The sequence below is a fragment of the Brachyhypopomus gauderio genome, unplaced genomic scaffold, assembly GCF_052324685.1.
Source record: "Brachyhypopomus gauderio isolate BG-103 unplaced genomic scaffold, BGAUD_0.2 sc142, whole genome shotgun sequence".
NCBI classification, from domain to species: domain Eukaryota; kingdom Metazoa; phylum Chordata; class Actinopteri; order Gymnotiformes; family Hypopomidae; genus Brachyhypopomus; species Brachyhypopomus gauderio.
In genome coordinates, this window is record NW_027506963.1 from 115,683 (window position 1) to 138,304 (window position 22,622).

At 43.1% G+C, this 22,622-nt stretch overlaps 3 protein-coding genes and 1 long non-coding RNA gene across 4 annotated transcripts; 3 read left to right on the top strand and 1 right to left on the bottom strand.

Annotated features, from left to right (window-relative positions):
• The first annotated feature begins 41 nt into the window (after positions 1 to 41).
• LOC143500347 (uncharacterized) lies at positions 42 to 2,454 on the top strand. Its single transcript, XR_013126760.1, has 3 exons — positions 42 to 178; positions 2,202 to 2,293; positions 2,380 to 2,454. It is a non-coding gene; the product is annotated as an uncharacterized LOC143500347 (long non-coding RNA).
• A 1,006-nt stretch (positions 2,455 to 3,460) lies between these two features.
• Positions 3,461 to 6,758, top strand: LOC143500358 (eukaryotic translation initiation factor 4 gamma 1-like). The gene is made up of 7 exons (XM_076994472.1): positions 3,461 to 3,676; positions 3,930 to 3,996; positions 4,114 to 4,412; positions 5,085 to 5,465; positions 6,127 to 6,264; positions 6,425 to 6,704; positions 6,745 to 6,758. Exons 1-7 carry the CDS (start codon positions 3,461 to 3,463, stop codon positions 6,756 to 6,758), a joined length of 1,395 nt encoding a protein of 464 aa, XP_076850587.1.
• Positions 6,759 to 9,927: 3,169 nt separating this feature from the next.
• Positions 9,928 to 12,166, top strand: LOC143500359 (cyclin-dependent kinase 5 activator 1-like). The gene is made up of 4 exons (XM_076994473.1): positions 9,928 to 9,958; positions 10,011 to 10,049; positions 10,352 to 10,364; positions 11,650 to 12,166. The coding sequence occupies exons 1-4, from the start codon at positions 9,928 to 9,930 to the stop codon at positions 12,164 to 12,166; spliced, it is 600 nt and encodes a 199-aa protein (XP_076850588.1).
• Positions 12,167 to 13,507: 1,341 nt separating this feature from the next.
• Positions 13,508 to 20,897, bottom strand: LOC143500341 (ribonuclease inhibitor-like). The gene is made up of 4 exons (XM_076994455.1): positions 20,154 to 20,897; positions 16,041 to 16,217; positions 15,434 to 15,610; positions 13,508 to 13,596 (listed from the first exon to the last, which is right to left on the bottom strand). Exons 1-3 carry the CDS (start codon positions 20,369 to 20,371, stop codon positions 15,598 to 15,600), a joined length of 408 nt encoding a protein of 135 aa, XP_076850570.1. The 5' UTR covers positions 20,372 to 20,897; the 3' UTR covers positions 13,508 to 13,596; positions 15,434 to 15,597.
• Positions 20,898 to 22,622: the final 1,725 nt, after the last annotated feature.

Genomic DNA, 22,622 nt, shown 5'->3' on the forward strand with positions numbered 1-22,622 from the left:
TTACCATAGCACCCCTTGTTTTATTAGCATGATGTCACAAAGCGGCAACTGTATATAAACTCGTGCTGAGAGTCATTTGCGGTATACAGACAGAGGAGAGCAGTACGCGGTCTTGGACATAGTTACAAGATTTATTTACCACAGCATATAGACTTCAGCTACGCAGATTGCTGCAGAGGTATGTATGTCTTTTGGACTTTTAGCGCTAAGGATTTCTGACGTTCCTTTGACTTTAATTATAGTGCTTGAAAAGCCCTATATTGTTATTCCTTTTCTCCAAATTTCTGCAATTAATGCGGCCCGAACCGCTTAACGTACAGACTCCGTTCGAACTGCGTTTCGAAGGTCTCGGCTCTGTGTGGTGTGCTATCCGTTTTTGGAGTCGATTAGAGTTATAGATTTTAATAGAATTGAGTTTAAAATGAAAAATGGCCCTATTAAAATGAATGGTGGAAGGTTCAGAATTTCAAATCATCACTGCCAGTTAGAGTGTGAGCTGGCATAAAAAATGATCAAAACGTTCTTGGATAAACTGCTGTAAAATCCTTACACCTTGACCTAGAAGCTCCATTTAAATTTTAAATGTGAGAGAAACTTGTCCTTTCTGGCACGCCGAGATATCTAATCATTTGATGAATTAGTTTTAGAGTTATGAGCATTTGTTTGGCACTAGACACAGAAAACTGCCCCATTGGCCCCCATATAAATATATCAGAATCAGAATCAGCTTTGTTGAGATTTTTGTGTGTTTTTAACTTGTCATAAATCAGTCATTTTTGGGTCAAACCACACCAATATATATCAAAATCATCAGCAAGGGGTCCTCTCTCACACAATCTCTTCGGTGAAGCGATAGGTTAAATGGGTCCCGAACTACGACCGTTTGATCGGAGGGTGCAAATCACATAAAACAAGGCTTCTCCACTCAGAGTGGCAGAGACAGAGTGTCAGTTATTTTTGAATGTCTCTCCCCCTCCCCCACACACGCACGCGCACACACATGCATCTCTCATAACCACTACACACAGTCACACACATATACACCACACAGACACACACACATACATACATGCAGATGGGGTAGATGGAGCAGAGGGGCAGATGGGCCAGATGGAGAAGAGGGGCAGATGGAGCAGAGGGGCAGATGGAGCAGAGGGGCAGATGGGGCAAAGGGGCAGATGAGGGAGATGGGCAAATGGGGCAGATAGAGCAGAGGGGCAGATGAGGGAGAGGGGCAAATGGGGCAGACAGAGCAGAGGGGCAGATGGGGCAGATAGAGCAGAGGGGCAGATGAGGGAGAGGGGCAAATGGGGCAGATGGAGCAGAGGGGCTGATGGGGCAGATGGAGTAGAGGGGGCCGATGGAGCAGAGGGTCAAATGGGGCAAATGGAACAGAGGGGCAGATGAGGGAGAGGGGCAAATGGGGCAGATAGAGCAGAGGGGCAGATGGAGCAGAGGGGGTGATGGAGCAGAGGGGCAGATGGAGCAGAGGGGGCACACCTTTTCAAGCCCTATAGTATTTCCTTCAGGAAATGCAAGTCTAGTTTACCTCAAAGATTGAACTCTAAGCCGGTATGCTTGATTTACAATGAAAGCCTGTCAGTGTTAAAAGAATATAACAATTGGAGGCACCATGTTGAGAAACACCAAGCTTTTGGGACAGCATTGCCTGAAGGGACAGAGGAGAGGGCAACTAAGGTGCAGAGCCTGCTAGCTTCTTATAACAGGAGCTGTTCCACATTACTAAAGACATTTACAGCACAAGAGAGGCCACAGCCGCCTCACTGCGAGTGTCATGAAATTTAGCAAAGAAAAAATGACCCTTCACTGATTCTGAAACTGTCAGAGACTGCATGTTTGTAATATTAGACGAGGTAATCCACGACGATAAAATCAAAGCCAGTGTGACATCTGCAGTCAAAAGCGTGCACACAGCACAGTTGTGTGTATGTGCGCTTCTGTGATGCGGGACACCAATGTTTTCACGAGGAGCTGTCTACAGGGTTTTGAGACTGCTCGGGCGCAAAAGATGGCTCATTATTTTAACTCAACAAATTCTCTGTAGTGTAACATGGAGAGTATATTTCTTCAATTTTGTGGTTTAGCGCCATATGTTCATATTAATGTGCTGTCATTCATATTTTAGCGTGGTCACTGTTAATTGATTTAAGTGCAAAACCTCTGACTTTAAAACATTTCAGTAATAAACCAGAACTCGCAGATGATGAACTCTCAACAGCAGCTGCAGTTCCCCATCTCCGAGGACGCTGCCTACTTCCTTCCAGCTGGACAGGTAATGCTAATGATAGTGTTCAACGTGAATTTAAAAACACCTTGTTACCTTTCCAAGCTGAAATGATTAGTGTGTGTGTGTCGTAGTACTACCCTCAGTACGTGTCCTTGGCCCAGCAGTTCCCTGTGGTCTATCCTGACTGGAGCTCTGCATACGGTGAGGAGAGGCTTTTAACTCAACATAGATTTTGTTAAATGTTAAATGGCCAGTGTAAATGAAGGAGAAAAAAAATGGGGTGGAGCCTAAGGTGTTATCTGATTGTGCCTTGTTTTCTCCAGGTGAGCCGTATTATTACCCTACGCAGGCCCAGTACCTTTCTTCAGGGCCAACTACACCCATCATATTGAGCTCTGCCCTGCAGCAGCAGGCCCCACCCCCTCAGTATGCCCTGCCCCAGCAGTTCCCTGTAGCCAATGAGCCCACGGGTTTCTACTATGGCACCTATCTTGACTGGAGCTCTGCGTACGGTGAGGAGAGGCTCTTAACTCAACATAGATTTTGTTAAATGTTAAATGGCCAGTGTAAATGAAGGAGAAAAAAAGACTTCTTTTCCCTCTCCACATTGGGGTGGAGCCTAAGGTGTTATCTGATTGTGCCTTGTCTCCTCCAGGTGAGCCGTATTATTACCCTACGCAGGCCCAGTACCTTTCTTCAGGGCCAACTACACCCATCATACTGAGCTCTGCCCTGCAACAGCAGGCCCCACCCCCTCAGTATGCTCTGCCCCAGCAGTTCCCTGTAGCCAATGAGCCCACGGGTTTCTACTATGGCACCTATGCTGACTGGAGCTCTGCGTACGGTGAGGAGAGGCTCTTAACTCAACATAGATTTTGTTAAATGTTAAATGGCCAGTGTAAATGAAGGAGAAAAAAATGGGGTGGAGCCTAAGGTTTTATCTGATTGTGCCTTGTTTTCTCCAGGTGAGCCGTATTATTACCCTACGCAGGCCCAGTACCTTTCTTCAGGGCCAACTACACCCATCATACTGAGCTCTGCCCTGCAGCAGCAGGCCCCACCCCCTCAGTATGCCCCGCCCCAGGAGTTCCTTGTGGCCAATGAGCCCACGGGTTTCTACTACGGCACCTATGCTGACTGGAGCTCTGCGTACGGTGAGGAGAGGCTCTTAACTCAACATAGATTTTGTTAAATGTTAAATGGCCAGTGTAAATGAAGGAGAAAAAACGACTTCCTTTCCCTCTCCACATTGGGGTGGAGCCTAAGGTGTTATCTGATTGTGCCTTGTTTCCTCCAGGTGTGCCGTATTACCCTACGCAGGACCAGTACCAGTCTTCAGGGCCCATCATATTGAGCTCTGCCCTGCAGCAGCAGGCCCCACCCCCTCAGTATGCCCTGCCCCAACAGCGCAGGAGAGAGTGCCAGCAGGTGAGGAGCTGGAAAGGTTGCCTGCTTGAACCTGGTCTCACTCCCAAAAACCATGTCCCACAGATTAGAATACCAGACCCCAAACAGGGTGGATGTGATGTCACGGAAGAGATTATGTCCGGGGCAAGAAACGCATCTACGCCCACACCCATTCAGCTGAGCTCAATACGAAAGGCCTATGTATATGCTTACATTACGTTAAAATGTTTGTAATTGCTCCAAATTTGACAATGTTCCCCACTCTTTTCCTCAGACTGTGGTCGCAGTGCAGACCGATGATGAAAGCACGCCACCTACAGCTACTGTAGTGATTCCACCCGGTAAGTGTGTTTTCTTAATGTTATTAAATCATGTTTTTGTATTGTATTAACTTGGAAACCGAATTGAAATTGCACCTTGTTCAGATGATCATGGGAAACGTGTGTCTATGCCAGCAGCTGCCTCAACCCCCCCGCCTCCATCTAAGGTGCCCGAGCTGGTGGTTCCTTCAAAACTGACAACGGAGCCTAACCTGTCCCAGGGTCTCCAACTGGCCTCACCACTGAGCACAGTGCCTGTTGGACAAGACTCCGATTTCGGAGCGTCTGCCTCCCCGCCACCTCCTCTGACGGACCTTCCTCCAGCAGACATCCCTGCTCTTGAGCCCAAGATGGGTGAGAGTATGGATGCGCCATTGGTATCGGAAGCAGTGCCCCAAGCAGAGAAGGAGCCTGTTGAGGCCCCTTTGGAGCCAGAGGTATGTGCTACTTCTGCTGATGGGCCGAAAGCTGAAAACATCTACATTTGGCAAATGTCTATCCAAAGCCAAAATTGCAGTCGCTGCCATTGCTATTCGACCAGTTTCCATAGTTGAACATGTACAAGGGGTAATGTCATGTCAGAGTTGGAGGAAATTCAGACAAAGAGCGCAATTCTCACTAATATTTAAGGCAGATATAGTGGGGATGTATACAACTCTATTGTTTTTGAAGAAATTGTTTTTGGGACAGTCTCTGTTTGCATTAATGAGTCTTAAGAGACTCTGTCATACAGGAGAGAAACCTGTTGAATTAGCATTTTTTGACTTTGCCAAAACTATTTTTCCAGATATATTTGTCATCTTTGAAGTTTTCTTAAAAATATTTAAAAGTCTCGTCTCGTTATCGTGAACCCAATATCATGTCTCGTCTTTTGAGATGAGTGCCACACTTTGGACACTCCTGCTTTAAAGGCACATGTAAATGGACATTCTACATTGTAGAGCATCATGGGATTTGCTCTAGAGTCTAGATTGTTTACTAGCCATGCTGGTGTTGTTGGTTTATGCTAGTTTCACTTGGAGCTGTTGGTTACACCCTTAGTGTGAATTATAGGGGACTTAGTTGAGCTGATTGTCTTAATTAAGATTGCCCCCCCACCCCCCCTCCAGCCTCCAGTTTCGAGGTCCTCACAGTGCCAGCGCAAAAGTCCACGCAAGATCATCACCAGTGTCTCATTCAGCAACGACATCCAGCTGAACAAGGCGGAGAAGGCGTGGAGGCCCTCAATGAAGAAGGTGCGCGCCCACAAGGCTGAAGCTGACGAGGAGAACCTGGAGGTGGCCAAGACCCTGGACCTGCTGCGACGTGTGCGCAGCATCCTGAACAAGCTCACGCCACAGATGTTCCAGCCACTGATGAAGCAGCTGACGGAGCTGAGCATGGACACGGAGGAGCGGCTCAAGGGAGTCGTCGATCTCGTATATGAGAAGGCCATCTCTGAGCCCAAGTTCTCCGTGACTTATGCTAAATTGTGTCGCTGCCTGATGATGGTGAGTGTGCACATGCCCACGCGCGAATGGCCAGTTCCACATGTGACCTCTATCTTGTCCCATGTGTTTCTGCAGCTAAACTGCACCAATGGGACTGAGGAGTTCAGGAGGTTGTTCATGTTTTGTTTATTGTTAAAGCTGGACACTGTAATGCATGCATTTCACCAAGTGTTCAGAAACAGCAACTGCCCTCCCAAGACTTCTGATTGGTCAGAAAGGGAGGAATGAACTGCTTTGATCTGTGTCCTCTGTCCATGCTGTGCAATTACTGGCCAAGGACACAGAATAATGAAAGAGCATAATTTAGCAGAGTGTCTGAAGAGATCTATCTATCTATCTATCTATCTATCTATCTATCTATCTATCTATCTATCTATCTATCTATCTATCTATCTATCTGTCTGTCTGTACGTCTGACTGACTGACTGACTGTCTGACTGATGCCAATGTACATAAATTAACAAAAGGCAACTTTTTCTTATCTGTGATGGCAGTTAAAGTAGTATGTGTTGAGCAGTGATATTTCAAGCTTATCCTAAATTTGCACACAGGTCAGAAAGCAAAATTTGCACCCTGGCTACATTCATCTGTGTTAATGTTGCTAGTCATGAAAAAACCTCTTATTCACTTGTGCTTGTTGCTTGCTCTTCATGGTACCCAGCTGAAAGTGCCCACCTCTGATAAGTCAGGAGGCACAGTGAATTTTGGAAGGCTGCTGCTCAATTGCTGCCAGAAGGAGTTTGCGAAGGACAAGGACAGCAACGAGCGCAAGCAGAAGGAGCTGGAAGCCGCATCAGAGGTGCGACAGTCTCACCATCTTGATAGTGCACCTTCCCTCCAAGTGCACATCATTGGATGTGTATTGTTAGAGTGAAGTCCAGTCGTTTTAGTCGTGTTAAATGTGCCGTATATCCGGGCCTCGTCTCGTGTTAACGCCAACCCCCGATATTTCCCGCCAGGATGAGGAGCGTCAGCGCCTGATCGAGGAGCTGGACGCCATGAAGGACGAGGCCCGCCACCGTTCCCTCGGTAACATCAAGTTTATCGGGGAGCTGTTTAAGGTGGAGATGCTGTCGGAGCTTATATTGCATGACTGTATAGTCAAGCTGCTCCAGAAGAGCCACAGCGAGGAAAGACTAGAGTGTCTCTGCATCCTACTCTCCACCATTGGCAAGGACATCGAGAAGGCCAAGGTATCATGCGCTTATGTTCCTCCTACCTGGCTGTTAACTCTTGGCGGTAGTTTTTACCAGGCAGTAGCCACACGCATGCTAACGAGAGTCTTGTTTTTGACTAATCAGCCCAAAATGGACCACTATTGCAGCTACATAAGCAAAATAATAAACGCGAGGAAGACCTCATTGAGGATCCGCTGCAAACTGCAAGATGTCCTGGACCTCAGACAGGTAAGTGTTACACACCCATCCGTTGGACTTCTTCAGTGTCTCTACAAATGTTTCCTTGCTTTCATTAATTTATACTCGAATGCTTACTGTACAAGTATAGTTTATAGAACAGCCGTTGACCAGCTTCAGTATTTGAGTGTGGAGGTTTCATTGCTAGTCATGCAGAGGTGGTTGGACTGCTTTCCTTTTGCAGGTTTGCTTTTCTTAATTGCCCATCCTGACAAGGTGGCTGCCGTGTTGAATGCATTTTGAAAGCGCTCCTCTCTTTCCAACTACGGTAGAATAACTGGGTGCCCCGGAGGGGTGACCAGGGCCCCAAGACCATCGTCGAGATCCACAAAGAGGCAAACTTGGAGGAGCAGAGGGAGCAGATCAAGGTACCTGAGCAGCTCCTGTCTAAAAAGGACTCCAGTCGGGCGTGTTGGTCGCGACGGGGCCCACCCGTCCGGAGGCCGCATCACCCAACATCAGGAAGATGCCTGGAATTCGGTGCCCATCATTACCAAGACCAGGGTCCCGGCGGGTCCTTTAAAAGGCTTAAATAAAAGATTTTTAAGGTCTTTAAATGTATTGAATTACATTCTTTTTTGAAGAGTGGCATTAAATTTCATCTAAGGGGAGTGAAAAAGCTATTAATGTCCAAAAAGACAAAAAATATTTTCAATTCTACTTCTACAGCGCAAGTCTCAGTCTAACCACACAGTAAAAAAGAAGCATGGTTGGACTAGTATAACACGGCTAAATCAGCCACAGTTTCATTTCAAATTAAATTCAAATACCAATTAAAACAGTAGTATTTTGAACCCGTGACTGTTCTTCTATAAAAACATTCACATACACACAGTAGCGCCATTCACTCTAGTTCTCTTGCCAAGTGCATGTGTGCCATGTCTTGCTATTTGTTATCCATCTTAAAATCAATTTATTTACTTAAAAAACCAAGGGCTAATGCAGGAATACCCTCAACTTGGTGATGTCGCCTTAAAGATTATCCTACCTTTTGCTTCGACATATTTGTAGAAATATTGCCATATTTGAGGCAAGGTTCTCAAAAATGACCATTCAAAAGTAAATACTGCAATCGTGCACAAATGATTTGATGATTTGAGGCTGTGTTTATCAGACATTGTGCTAATAATTTGCAAGGCAAAGCAGGTCTCACATTAACATGGACTACCTGAAAGCTTTGGAGGGGCCCAGCTTGAGAATTCATGTTTTTGCCATGGTAATGGTCTTAATTTTTATTCTTGGAGGTCTTAAGTCATTAAATTTGTAGGTCAACAATGTGCAGATACTCTGCAAGACGCGGCCCATCCACATTGCCTGCAGGACATAAGAATTTGGCTGTCCAATAATTTTTAAAAATGGAATGATGGCCAAACAGAGGCTATTTTATTTTTATTTTTTTATCCAGACAGTGTTACACCAAATGCTAAACATCTGGAGCCTTTATTAATAAATACTCAGAGCTACGTAAGGAATCTCGGCGTTCTCTTTGATTCCACACTTACATTTGATAAACAGATAGTACCAGTTTTTATCAGCTAAGGAAAATCTCTAAGCTCAAATCTATTTTAACTTTTAAAGATATGGAAACAGTTGTTCATGCTTTTATTACATCATGGCTTGATTACTGTAATTCTCTGTATTTGGGTATCAACCAATCAGCTCTGTCACGCCTTCAGCTTGTTCAAAATGCAGCAGCTAGGCTCCTGACTGGAACTAAGAAAAGGGAGCATATTTCTCCAGTGTTGGCCTCCCTACATTGGCTGCCTGTTAAGTTCAAATTAAATTTAAGTTAACCTTACAAATTCATGTTTGACTGAATATGCCCTCTTAAAGTATGTAGGCATACCGTACTATTTTCATGTTTAACTGAATAAACCATTGAACACGAGTAGCCTACATTTTATTGAGCATGTTTTTTTTCTTCAAGTATCAAAGTAGAACAGCTTTCTCAAGCAGTCATTGATGCATTTTGGAAACAGGAGATCCTCTGTATTAAGAACCCTTATCTCAAAAATGGACTTTTAATCATTACTTGGGTAGCACGCATATTCCGAATGAGCCATTTTAATCTAGATTAATTAAGATTAGTTTCAAGATTTCAGTGAGATTAATCTAGATTTAAAAAATTAATCTATGGCCACCCCTAATTTTAAATAAAGAAAATATTGTCACTTTCAGAGCAAGATAGCCCATAGTCGTCTGACAAAAAGACAGAAAACTATCATTTAAAATTGGGTGAATGCTATTGTCTAATTGCTTGTTTTGACATTGTATTATTTCAGACCTAGTAGAATTAACCCTGCCAAGGCTGAAATTTCAGGATCTCCAGGACATCACCTCTCCTTCGTGCCAGAAATTACAGAGCAATTATCCATCTTTTATTATTCAAATGCATCAATAATCAATATCAATGCATACATCAAATCATTGAGGATGCAGCTCTAGCACTAATATGCCTAAAACTACGAGGATTTTCGAAAGGCAAAGCAGATACTGACTAGCTCATTTTATATGTGTTTCATGAGCATTTTACACATATTTTTTCGTGCTAAAGAATAAATGTGTTAGCGGTACGTATAATGCAATGGCCAATTCACTGAATCCTGCTAAAGAGTAAACTAAAATATATATTGAATCACACTTGCTGCAAACTTCGTTTTGATGTTCATTATATTCATTATATTTGTTGTAATGAAACATACTTGCACATTGTGTTAGAATTTGCGTATATGTGCAATATTTGTATACATGTGTTATCTGTGTAATTCTTATTCTTAAGAGTCCTAGACTTCTTGACGGTCAGTAATGGTAGTCCAGGGCTGTGGTGATACAGCCATAGCAGGGGGTAATTTGGGGTGGTAAGAGGGGCCAGGGCAGTGGGTTGATCCTTCATCCATTTCATCTTCCCCCTGCTGTTACCTCATTATTTATTATTATTTATTAGCTATTATTGGAACTAATAAGAAGCCAGCAACCTGTGATCTTAGTGGACGTGGGGGTTCGTAATTGGAAATAAGTTCTTGGATGTAATCAGGAGCAATGGGGTCATGGCGAGGGTCCTGCCTCAAGAGCACGGTGGTAAATATAGGTGTGTTGCATATCTTTAAAAATCTCTTGATTGTTTTTACAGGGCATGCCTGCCTGCTTGAGGCCATTCCTGCCCCCAACGGTAGGATAGCACTCCACAAGTCTTGCCTACCATTTCTTGTGCGACATGTTCATGGCATTTCATATGGCACCCAAAGGGGGGTCATTAATGATTTGTGATTAATTTTGTAGAAGCATCACCTGTAGAACTGTTACTTTTAGACTCATGCTTCATCTGTGCAAGATGCAACCCTAACAAATCAAACTAACAAAAAAACTGGTCATACCTGAGCATGTTTTGGGCAAGTATTTACACCACATGGGTTAAGAACTCTTCTGGTGTTTCATTTTTCAGATTAAGGTCACTCATGGTGTTCTTTTTAGGTGACCTGGACGTGTTAGTGGGCGAATGCACCTCTCTCCTCATATAAAAACATTGTTTTTCATGTTAACATGTCTTATTCTTTGCCTCTGCCTGCAGATAAACCTATTCCTGATGTCTCATGGAGCCCTCATGCATGTGCTATTTTCTAGCTCCACCCTTTTAGCTGTGCTGCCATAGCTAGATTTGCTGGCGCCTTGCACACTATAGTCCATTAATTTATACTTCTCTGTACTAAGACATGTCTAATGATCTTGTCTCTCCTCTTGATGAGGTAAACCTACTCCTGACATCATGCTGCTACTGAGTCTCAACCTGTTCCAGCTGTTATGGTCCCCCTGCTTCACCCCAACTCCACTGCGCTGGACAGATGTTCCTGTGCCAGATGTTTTTCAGACATACGTACACCCAGCAAATCCTTAATCAGAACACACTGACATGTTGTTCATTCCTTTATCTGTGTGTCTGCACCTCACTTAGAATCTCTCTCCCTGGACTTTTCCATCCCCCTACATCCAGTCTACTGTACCTCCTCTCCTGATAAGGAGAACACCAATCACACATATGGTTTATTATTCTTACCAAATTGTCTTAAGACACATCTATTTTGTTCTGTATTCAACTACACATATTATCATTAAACTTTAGAACTCTTTCCTGATACTTGTGTGTTGTGAATCTGTTCTCCTGGTTCCTGAAGTGTTCACTTAGGGTGACCGGATCAGAGATGGTGAAAAAGAGGCATATAGTTGATATTTATATGAAAAAGCTTTACTGGCCCTTAACAAACACTGCAGAAAAAAACACTGCCCTTAAAGGCTATTTGAACTCTTTTACATTTAAAATGTGCAAAACACAATTATACATTTCCATGACATTCTGTGCTGTGATAAATCATGTGTGGCTCTTTCTCATCAAGTCAAAGTGTTTGTGTTCTTCTTTTCAATGTTTGTCCTTACAAAATAAAAATGGTAGCCTAAAAAATAAATACAAAATTTAAAAATATTCTTTGTATTGGCACAAAATTAGTCATTTAAAAAATTGTACACTAAGCCTATGGCTGATACTTTTCAGTCCACCTCATATTGGGCGTATTTTTCAGCAGACTGAATCTTTCCCAACAGTTGACGATTACTCATCATACTTCAGTTTTACTATTAGCTTACTATTACATCATACTTCAGTGACATGAGATAAGCATGTTAGGTCTCATTGGTGACCCACATGAGGTGAGGTGATGGGGTGAGGTAACCATCACCCTTCCTCTTCGTCATCGGGCCAAGGTCTCCTTGTTCTCCAGATGTACCATTCTGACGCAAGATCAGTCCATCAGTGCAGACAAGCCTAGTAGTTTTCTTGTGAAGTCCTCCACCAGCGAGCTGCTCACCTGCCTGGGTGAGTTCCTGTGCCGACGTTCCTGTCTGCTGAAGGACCTCTCTGCCCATGAGCCCTTGCAGTGTGTTCGCAGTGTGGACCGCTCCTTGACACTGACAGGATGGCAACAGCAAGGCTTCTTCACTCCAGGCACCGTGGTCTTCCTCTACATGCTGTGTCGTGACATCGTTTCAGCTGAGGTGGCCACCAAGGAGGAGCTGCAGGCCGTGCTGCTCACCGGTTTGTACGTGTCTTTCTCCTTTGACTGTCATGAGATCAGCTACCCAGACAAACCTTTCCTGCTGGAAGAAAATAGAGGGGCCTTTTGGACCCGAGCCCTGGAAATCGTGAACCGGATGAGTGGCAAGATGCTGCATATTAATAACAACCTGCAGTATTTTGGACAGATCTTCAATGACCTCAAGAACAGGGTAGATAATTAAAGCAATAAATAATAAAGTGTTTTTGTTACATTTATTCTTAGTAAAAAATAAACAACAACAAAAAACAGTACCACATCTTAGTCAAGGGATCCATTTGAGAGACCAAGCTCCCAATCAGTGTGGCCAAGGGACTCTGTAAACATTGTTCTGCAGCAACGAATAGAGCTGGAACCACTGCTGTATGTCTCATTATCCCATGAGCAAAGCACACGTGGATCATCATCACTTTTATTTATATAATGCCTGCCCCTAATTATGCTCTGGGTATTCCCAGGTCTTAACATTATTTAATGCCCGTGTACTGCTGCAAAGTTTAGAATATACACTTATACCTCTTGAACTCTGGGCAACTTAGGTAATTAAATCAGTTTTTAATGAATGATAATAAGGAAAGAAGGTAATGTTAATGTCTACCTTCTGCACCTCCAGTCCTGCGTGCCTTGTGCACAGTAAACAAGCTGTACTGCCTCTGCTTGCTTCAGGGATGTTGTGAGGGAAGCGGCCGGCATGCACCCTTCTGGCCACTAGAGGGCCTCATCCCCTGAATACTAGTGGTCTCCATGGATCCATGGATGAAGACATCTCCAAAGCAAGTGCTTTAGCAGAGCCCTTCAAACAGTCCATATCATTACCAGGTATAGTGTGGCCTAAAATGTACATGCAATTACAATTATTCATTTATTATCAAAAACATTTTGTTTATTTGTCATTTGCACAGCAGGTACAGGACATTAGTGCACTGAAAGACTTGTGGCGAGGCACAGGGAAAACTCTCCACATAAAGATTGCACAAACACACACAGAATAAATTAAGTGCTCATTTTGGAAATATTATAAACAACATATAAATATACACAAGACTAAGACAGACAGTTAGGGAGGGACTATGTACAAAAGCTCTCCACTTTAGTCAATGTGAGTGTGATGAGAGAGAAGAAATTGTAAGTACAGCTAGGGTGACCAAACATCCGTATTTACCGGGACATGTCCGTATTTCTCGTCCGGCTTCCCGGGTTTTTTTTTTTAAGTGAGGAAATGTCCTGGTTTTTAAATGACCTTCATCGGGCCATTAATTCTACAGGCACTAGGACCCTGTGCACGGCGCTGCATGACACGCAATCCCTGAGCCTCATCAGTTGAGCCTCTTTGTACTCAACTGGCAGACAGCGGTCCGGATCCGGGAGAGACGGGAGAATTAATTTTAAAGAGTAGTGTTACGTTCACCCCCCCCCCCCCCCCCCCCCCACGCTCAACAACTTTCGTTGGAACTCCCATGGTTTGGAGGGAGCCAACAAACACAGCACTCACTGCTACTTCTGTGCAATTGATGTGACTGGGATCAACAGAAAGTTCCGGAGCAGCCTCAAGTATCCTGATCTTCAATCCACACGTCGTCCTGTAGCTCATTGTGATGAAATTCCAGTACCTGTCTTTGGAGAACTTCCTGATATTAGTGACAAAGATTCCTCCAGTGTTGTTTTTGCTACTGAACCTCATTTGAACTTGTCTTTAGGAATTTCAATTAAAATGTTTGATCAGCCTGTCATTAGATTTTCCACTTGTATTTTGAGTATGATTCCAAATCCAGACCTCCATGGGATAATAATTTTGATTTTGAATCTGGAACTCACTACCATCTGCGCACCATCTTGCATTTTCTTTATAAAAACTTTCTCTGTCTTGTTTGGAATATTTTATTTAATTTAGTTTTATCTTTAATGTTTATTTCCTCTGTCTAATTTCACGATTGTATTTTATTGTACGGTGTACTTGGGTGCTAGAAAGGCGCTATTAAATAAAATGCATCATTATTATTATTATTATTATTATTTACATTGATCATTTTTATGTTATTTTATTCTCCACACATGTGTGTGTGTGATAGAAAAAACTGACGCATCAGTTGTACACAGAAACAGCTGATGGGTCAGCAGAGGAATGACAGATAACGTAGTGCTTTCCGTCTCTGCACATTGCTCTGATGCAGGTTACAATAAACCATACCTGTCAAGTTTTGTATAAAAAAATACGGTACATTTCCCGTATATGACGTCATCATCTAATTTGCATAATCAGTTATTTGCATATAGCTGCAATTGAGGCTGTTGGAGAGACGAAAACATCTTTGGAGTGGCAAAAACTGAAGAAAAAACACCCCAAATATGTTTTGAACTACAAATGAATAAAAAAATAAAAAATTTTTAGTGGTATTTCTAGCTACAAATGGGGACATCTCCTGGGCATATTTCTGTGCCTTTAGCCCGCGTTTGTGCTTGGCAGATTGTTCATGCTGACGGACATCGTTCCTTCCCCCATGAGAGACACTAAAATCACAGCTACAAATCTTACCGAATGAGTAGCTATGCCCCTTCATGCTCCTCTTTAGGAAAGTAAATTCCCTGTCCCATTCGTCAAAATACTTACACGTATGCTTAGCTTTTTTGGCAGGACTGCCTTCTCTCGTTAAATCCGTCTCTGATTTGTTGTTCCAGGTTTGCTCCCACTGTCGACACTAAACCCGCGAGTTTTCAATTTTTATTTTTTTTAAGCATTCATGTGCCGCTCCAAACAGAATTCTTTCACTAACCTTGCGAGAACTGCCACCTGCAGAAGTCTGGGAGCCAGTTCTCACAAGGCTAGTGACAGAATTCTGTTTGGAGCGGCACATGAATGCTTTAAAAAAAATAAAAATGAAAAATGAAAATACGGGACAAATACGGGAAAATAAAAATACGGGATTACGCCGGGACAGAATGGTAAAATACGGGACTGTCCCGGCCAAAACGGGACACTTGACAGGTATGCAATAAACACACATACAAAAGTACATGATTACATACTGAATCACACTATTCAAAGTCCTTCTGCTAATCAGAATGACATGTACATAAATCTTTACAAACCACCCCAAACTACTTTATTTTCTGTGTGTGTGTGCGCATGAGTGTGTGTGATAGAAAGAGAATTCAAAAGGGACAGAGAAAGAGTTTTAATGTTTGTGTGAGAGTAAGTGTATGTGTGACGCAGGATGTCGATGTGACAAAGATACAGAGTTACAGTTACAGAGATAGTGAAAGATTTTGAGAGAAATATATAATAGAAAATGCTATACTGTGCGTGAGAGAAAAAGACAGATATAGACTGTAAATATGTGTGTGTATGTGTGTGTGTGTGTGTGTGTGTGTGTGTGTGTGTGTGTGTGTGTGTGTGTGTGTGTGTCTGCATAGACATGTGTGTGCATAAAAAGCTAGTACGTCAGTAACTCACTTTAGTTTCTCCAGTTTAAAATATGGATCCTCCAATAGAGCAAAGAACTGCTTTACTCCCGAGTCTCCTGGTTTATTGTAATCCAGATTAAGCCCTCTAAGGTGTGACGAGGGACTTGACCTTAGAGCTGAAGTTAGAGCAGCACGGCCTTCCTCTGGAATACGTCAGCTACTTAGACTGCAGAGAGAAGGAGATAAACTCCTCACACTTACAGCTCAACACACAAACACATATGCATGAATGCACACAAAATATCTCACCAACAGATACATGCTTACTTGACATGCTTACCACTATTAACTCCATGCCCACAACACATGGAATATGTGGAGAATATTTTACATATATGGAATATTCTGGGAGAAAGATGCAGTTATATGTGTATGTGTGTAAAGAGAGAGAGAGGGAGAGAGAGATTGAGCAAGTAAGAGAGAGAGAGCACTGTGTGTTTGACAAATATGGTGATAATGAGTGTTATAGAAAGATCAAAAGTGTGAGAGAACAACAAAGAGATGGAGAAAAGACTGTGGCACTAATAATGAGTGTGTGTGTGTGTGTGCGTGTGCGTGTGTGTGTGTGTGTGTGTGTGTGTGTGTCAGTATCTCACTCTAGTTTCTCCAGTTTACATAATGGATCTTCCAGTAGAGCAGACAGCTGCATAACTCCTGAGTCTCCTGGTTTGTTGTGGTTCAGATTCATCTCTCTCAGGTATGATGAGGGATTTGACCTCAGAGCTGAAGCTAGAGCAGCACAACCTTCCTGTGTAATACTGCAGTTATACAATCTGAAAGAAAGAAGACTCACACTTACAGCTCAACACACAAAACACACACACACACACACACACACACACACACACACTCACACACACACACACACACCTATGCATGCATGCACACAAAATGTCTCTCCGACACACACACAAACTTACTTGGAATAAAGCTCCAACACTATTAACTCAACTCCCACAACAAATGTTATTTATATAGAGAGATTCTGTTTATATAAAGAGAGCTTCTGTGTGATACAGTAATAATGATACAGTAATACTGTAATGATACAGTAATAATGTACTAATACAGTAATGTGTGTCTGTGTATCTGGCTAATAAAGTAATAATGTGTGTGTCTGTGCATCTGATTAATACAGTATTAATTTGTGTATGTATGTATGTGTGTGTGTGTGTGTGTGTGTGTGTGTGTGACTGTGTGTGTGTGACTAATACAGTAAAAATGTGAGAGATCAAAAGGGCTGGAGAAAAACTGATGTTATGGAAGAGTTTTCCAGATTCAGTTTCCAATTTCCAATCTTTAATCTGAGGCTTAGGAATCACCTATTTAATCAATCCTTCAGTTAATTTACTGCAAATGAAGGTGTACAACGTGGCCATCCATTCGTATAGTCCTCTGGTAATCTGAGATGTTGATGCTGTTATACGGCCACGTCACGTGTTCAGTGTAGATTGTGATGAAGATTTGAGTTGAATGCAGAAGCTCAGTGAGCCCTCATGACTGTTGTCACCTCCAGGTCCCTCCTTTTAGTTGTGCTGCAATAGATACGCCTGCCAGAGCCACATGCTAATCACTGGCACTGGTACAACCTGCTGGGCCAGACAATGGAGGATGAATTTTTGAGTCTTGTTCTTCTCATGGTTTCTTCTTAATCCCCACCTAAGTTGATTTTCCTTGACACTGTCACCCCTAGCTTGATCATCAGGGATCTGATTTGTAAATGTGCTTTGTGACAACATGTGTTGATGAATCGGATGTGGGCTATGGCCGATGCCCTGACAAAAGCTCGCCCTCATGACATGCAGCATCTGCTCCTGAAACCGTAGCAGAACGTTGAACCTTAAGAGGGGACCGGCTTTGTCTTTGTATTTGATGAATGAATAAAAGTGTTGTGATCTTATTGCATTTTAATCACAAAAGAGGGGATTGAAGGAATATTTTATCTTCCTCTGTCTGCTGTAACTCTGAACATTATGTCCCCTAATGCTCTCTTGGCGCATTTCCACTAGGGCCTGCTTGGCGCGGTACGGTTCGATTCGCGACGGTTTGTGAGTGTTTGCATTAGTACCAGGTACCAGTTTGCCGGTACCTTCAGGTACTTTTTTTGTACCTACTCGCTCGAGGTTCTAACCGTTCCAAAGCGGTACAGTTCTGTGACGTGGAGGAACAGCATGACACTGATTGGCCAGGGAGTGTCGTCACAGGTTGCGTCACAGGAGAGCGACTCCTCCGCTATCGACTCCTCAGCCATTTTTAAAACCCAAAAGCGATTACCGGGCGGTGAAGGACCATAACGGACGCAGCGGAGCAAACCGCAAAGACTGGAAATGGTTCCAGCAAATGGATGCCATATACGGTCACCGGCCAGCCAGTAACGGAAGAGAAAACGTGCTGGACACGGCAATGTCGGTGCTGGAGGCCACGGAGAATGGTGAGTGTATTGTGATTTCACAGTTTTACTAGGCTCGTAAAAGATGTAATATGAACGTAATATGAACGCATCTATTGTAAACGCAGGAATTTAGAGCTGTGTTTGTAGTTAATGTTACCACCACAGTCACTACTGTACAATAGCTAGCTCTTAGCCACAGCGTGGAGCCTTGCTAGTTGCTAGTTAGCTGTAGCCATAAACAAAGCATGAGCAGCGATGACGTGCTACACATTTTGTGCAGTTACGATATATTGTTGTTGCTTTCACGGGAATGCTTGTGTTTAATATTTGTTTCTTTTTTACGTTCAAGATTCCCCTTCCACTGACGAGGCGAGCGCCTCTTTGGAACCTCCCGCCTCCCCCGCATCATCCGTGTCATACACGGAACCAGCGGTCTCTACACCGGCTGGATCTCAAACGCCTGTCCGGCGGCCCAATACAGGTGAGGAACACAAAAAACATGTGAAGCACCGGAGTAGCATGAGTACCGAGTGCATTTCAGTTTTACTAATCAACTCCCATTACCCTCTTTTTTGTCAAGGCAAGCGAAAAAGGACCCAGACGGACTTGGATATCGGCGCACATCTTCTGGAGATGCAGGCACAGGATGTGCGGATGCACGAGCATTGATTGTCGAGCCGTGATTGTAGCGAGGCCCGGGAACAAGAAGCCGAGCTGAGGAGAGCGGAGTTGGCAGAAAATGTTTCCTTCAACTGGGCTTTCCTCGGGGTGCTTGGCGAACTTGTGAACACCATGCGAGACAGACGCCAGTAAAAGCACACAAAATGTTGCTTGTAGTACAATAAATATTTATTTCATATAAAGCTATACGTTATTTTTTGGTAATTTGCTTTTTGCACTTTTTTAACTATAACTATATTATTTACATATTTTGTACTTTAAATATCTATATTTCATAATAAATTTTGATTTCATTTGATTGTATGACTGATGCTTTTTATGCAGGGTGTGTTCAGCCTGTTTGAGTAATACCAAATTATTACCAATAATTAGAGTAACCACATACAATAATGAAGATAAAGATAAATAAGATACAATAATGGTATGTGTTAAGGGGCATCGACCGGTGACCGGTCGCATACAAATGATGTCACGACACTACAACCCGCGCGCCAACAGCGACTCCACCCACATTGTGGTGGTCCACCATTGCAATGGAAACGCAACGCGACCGTACCGTTCCGTTGCGAATCGATCCGTATCGAACTGTACCGCTTCAAGCAGGCCCTAGTGGAAATGCGCCATCTGTGACCCCTGACACCCTTTTCACACCTCTCTCCCCTCGCTTCACACCCCCCCCCCTTTCACACCTTTTCCCTCCTCCTGTGCGTTCTGAGTGTGTGTACCAAGAACTGGCTCAGCATTTCTCCTCAAGGTGCTGCGCTTGATGCACACGTATGAATCATGTTTCCCCTCCACACAGGCTTATCAAGAACAATGCATTTGCTTCCATATATGGTAGAATATATCACCTTTGTTAGACTAGCCTTCTTGAGCCCACCCTGTTGCTTGCATGCACAGGGCTGGTCTGTGTATGTATGAATGAGGGGAGCGCCCTCTCATTTTTGAACATTTGGGTACAGCTGGCCTGTGTGAATAAACCTCTCTTCTTTAAGAGTAGTTTGTTCCTCATTTGTTCCGAGAGCTCTCAGCCACACACTTCTCTGCAGCGTGTTACTATCTATTAAGGATTTATAGTGGTGTTCCTCCATGACCCTCCGCTCATTTGCTGAACACAAGAAAAGGGCTTTCTACTGAGAAACAAAACTTTTACAACCTGTATCTTGTTTAGTTCCTCATTGTACTTATATCCCTGTTTGTAACTCTTCTTACCCCATGGTTCTAGCCCTGAAATAACTTGTTACTATTCCTAGTGTGTACTCGTTTTTGTTACTATTCCCGGTCTGTATTTGTTGTTGTTACTATTCCTGGTCTGTATTTGTTGTTGTTACTAATCCCAGTCTGTATTCCTGGTCTATTGTATCCCTGATTGTGCTTCATTACTTGTGCCCCACTCTAGTCTTGTTAAGGCAGTTACTCGGTTTTCCCTGTGTGTTAGTATTTTGATTCCGTTCAGTCCCTGCACCTGTTCAGTCCCTCTGTTTCTTCATGCCCTGACCACCTTGTGTGTCTAAACCCAGTTTGGGTTTCTCCCACAGTTGCTAATAAACCCAACTTCTCTCAGTAATTGTGTCTGCCTCCTACGCTCGTCTACCCACAGTCTGTGTGTGTATGTTTGTGTGTGTCAGTAACTCACTCTAGTTTCTCCAGTTTACAGTGTAGATCCTTCAGTAAAGCAGAGAGCTGCTTCACTCCTGAGTCGAATAGTTTATTGTGGGTCAGATTCAGCTCTCTCAAGTGTGATGAAGGGTTTGACTTCAGAGCTGAAGACAGAGCAGCGCAGCCATCCTCTGAAATATTGCAGTCAGACGGCCTGCAGACAGAAGGAGATAAAACACACCTACAGCTGCACATAACAAATGCATCTCACACACAAGGTCTTTCACATTTCAGAATACACACTCTCAGAAATGAAGCTGCACCAGTCTAATCACCCCAAACACATATGCTGTGTGTGTGTGTTTATTAGAGAGGGATGCTGCGATGTGTGTGTGCATGTGTGTGTGTATAAATAGAGAGTGAGAAAGAAGGGAGTGTGTGTAAGTGATTAATGTGTATGTGTTCTGATAAATACACTGATAATATGGGTGTTTCAGAGATAGAAAAAGGGCAATAGCAATTATTTGTGTGTATGTGAAAGAGAGACACACACTATTTTAAAGTGTGTATTTATAAGCACATATATAAAGCATATGTATACATATACTTTTGCATATTTGCCAAATCCGTTACTTTAGTTATCCTTTACTTTAGTTATCTCTCATGCTCTTAACATTTTTATGGTGCTTTGACACTTGTATTCATTTCATACCAATAAAGATACTTTGAACTACTAAGACTGAGAGAAAATTGAGTGAAACATTGTGTGTCTTTGTGTGTGTGAGTGAGTGAGAGAGAGAGAGAGAGAGAGAGAGAGAGAGAAAGACAGAGAGAGATTGTGTGTATGCATGTATGAAAAAACAGTAAGTCAGTAACTCACAGCCTTCCTGTGTTGCAGCTAGATAACCTGCAGAGAGAAGGAGAACAACTCCCCCCATGCACTACAACACACACATACACACCACATACTAAATGTCACTTGTACATAAACACAACCAAACACTAACACCCACATACACACACTCAGAAGTTAAGCTGTACAACTCTACATTTTTTAGTGGCGCTGAGGCTGATTGTTTTGGGGAACAGTAAGAAATCTTCAGTTGGAAACTTCTTCAGATTTCTTGTCAGAATTCAGTGGACCCCTCACTTTGACCAGTCCTATATGTCTAGCAATGGTTTTACTTAGAGACATTAATCCATGCTGACACTGATTGTACTGTCATGATACGGGGGGCCCCCTGCCTGCTGCCTCCGTCCACAGCGGCAGTAGTTTATGTTGTTCTGTTGCTGTTGCATTGTGTTTGTGCCTCAGGTGGGTGGGGACCATTATAATCCCCAGCACCTGAGGGCCATTTGTTCATCTATATATAGCTTGTCTTTGTACCAGTACTGCTGGTTATTGTTTCCTTAATTCGGATCATGTCACGGGTTTTTTTGTGCACCTTATTCATTAAATTCCTCCTTTTCCTCAAGAGTTTTGTTTATTCTTAGTCATTAGAAACACTGCACATGTCATGTTCACTTCCTGTTCATAAATCTCACAATGTTAATGTTAATCAAGGAGCACCCCAGGGATCAGTTTTTGGCCATTTCCATGTAATTATCTATATGTTACACCTTGGTCAAATTAGTCATAAATATGGTCTTCACGTCCACTGTTATGCTGATGACCACTACCCTAGCACCCCTTGCTATGCTCTCCTATATTCAAGATCTTAAAATGTAGATGAGCATTAATTACCTGACTATCCTTACAAAACTGTGGTTCTAGTCACTGGTCCTAAGTTCATAATTTCCAGACTTCATGGTGCCACGATCTTCTTCTACCCCTGCTATATTGCTAGACTTGGGCTCATAGCCAGCCACCACCACACTGACGCTCTGGTTCATGCTTAATCATGTCCAATCTTGATTATATTAAGTTATTATATCTTGATAACTCTCTTTCTCCTGAAACTCAAAACTTTGTTTGGCAAACCAAAACAAACTGGTCTGCTCACTTTAGTATGTCTGCTACGTTACACTGGTTATCTATCTCACAATGCATTCAGTTTAGACTTATTTTCACACACACACACACACACACACACACACACACACACACACACACACACACACACACACACACACACACACACACACACTCACACACACACACACACACACACACACACACACACACACACACACACACACACACATCTTGGTGAAGCGTACTTACTGGCCATGGCCTCCACTAGACACAGCCAAATGAAAACATGAGCATAGTATTAAAAATGCGTCCACAACACTGTTGTCATTAACGTACCCTTTACCGCCTTGTGTTACAATCTGAAGATGAGGTGTTGGTCAGCCTTTTCTCATAATATCCACTTTTTCGTTGAATGGCCGTCTTGAAAATGGTTGTTATCCTGCGATTCCATGCTTTCCGCTTGTAAAACCTCACGCTAGTGCTGGCTAGCAGCTGCTAACTAGCTAGCACACGAGCTAAAAGCTCACGAGA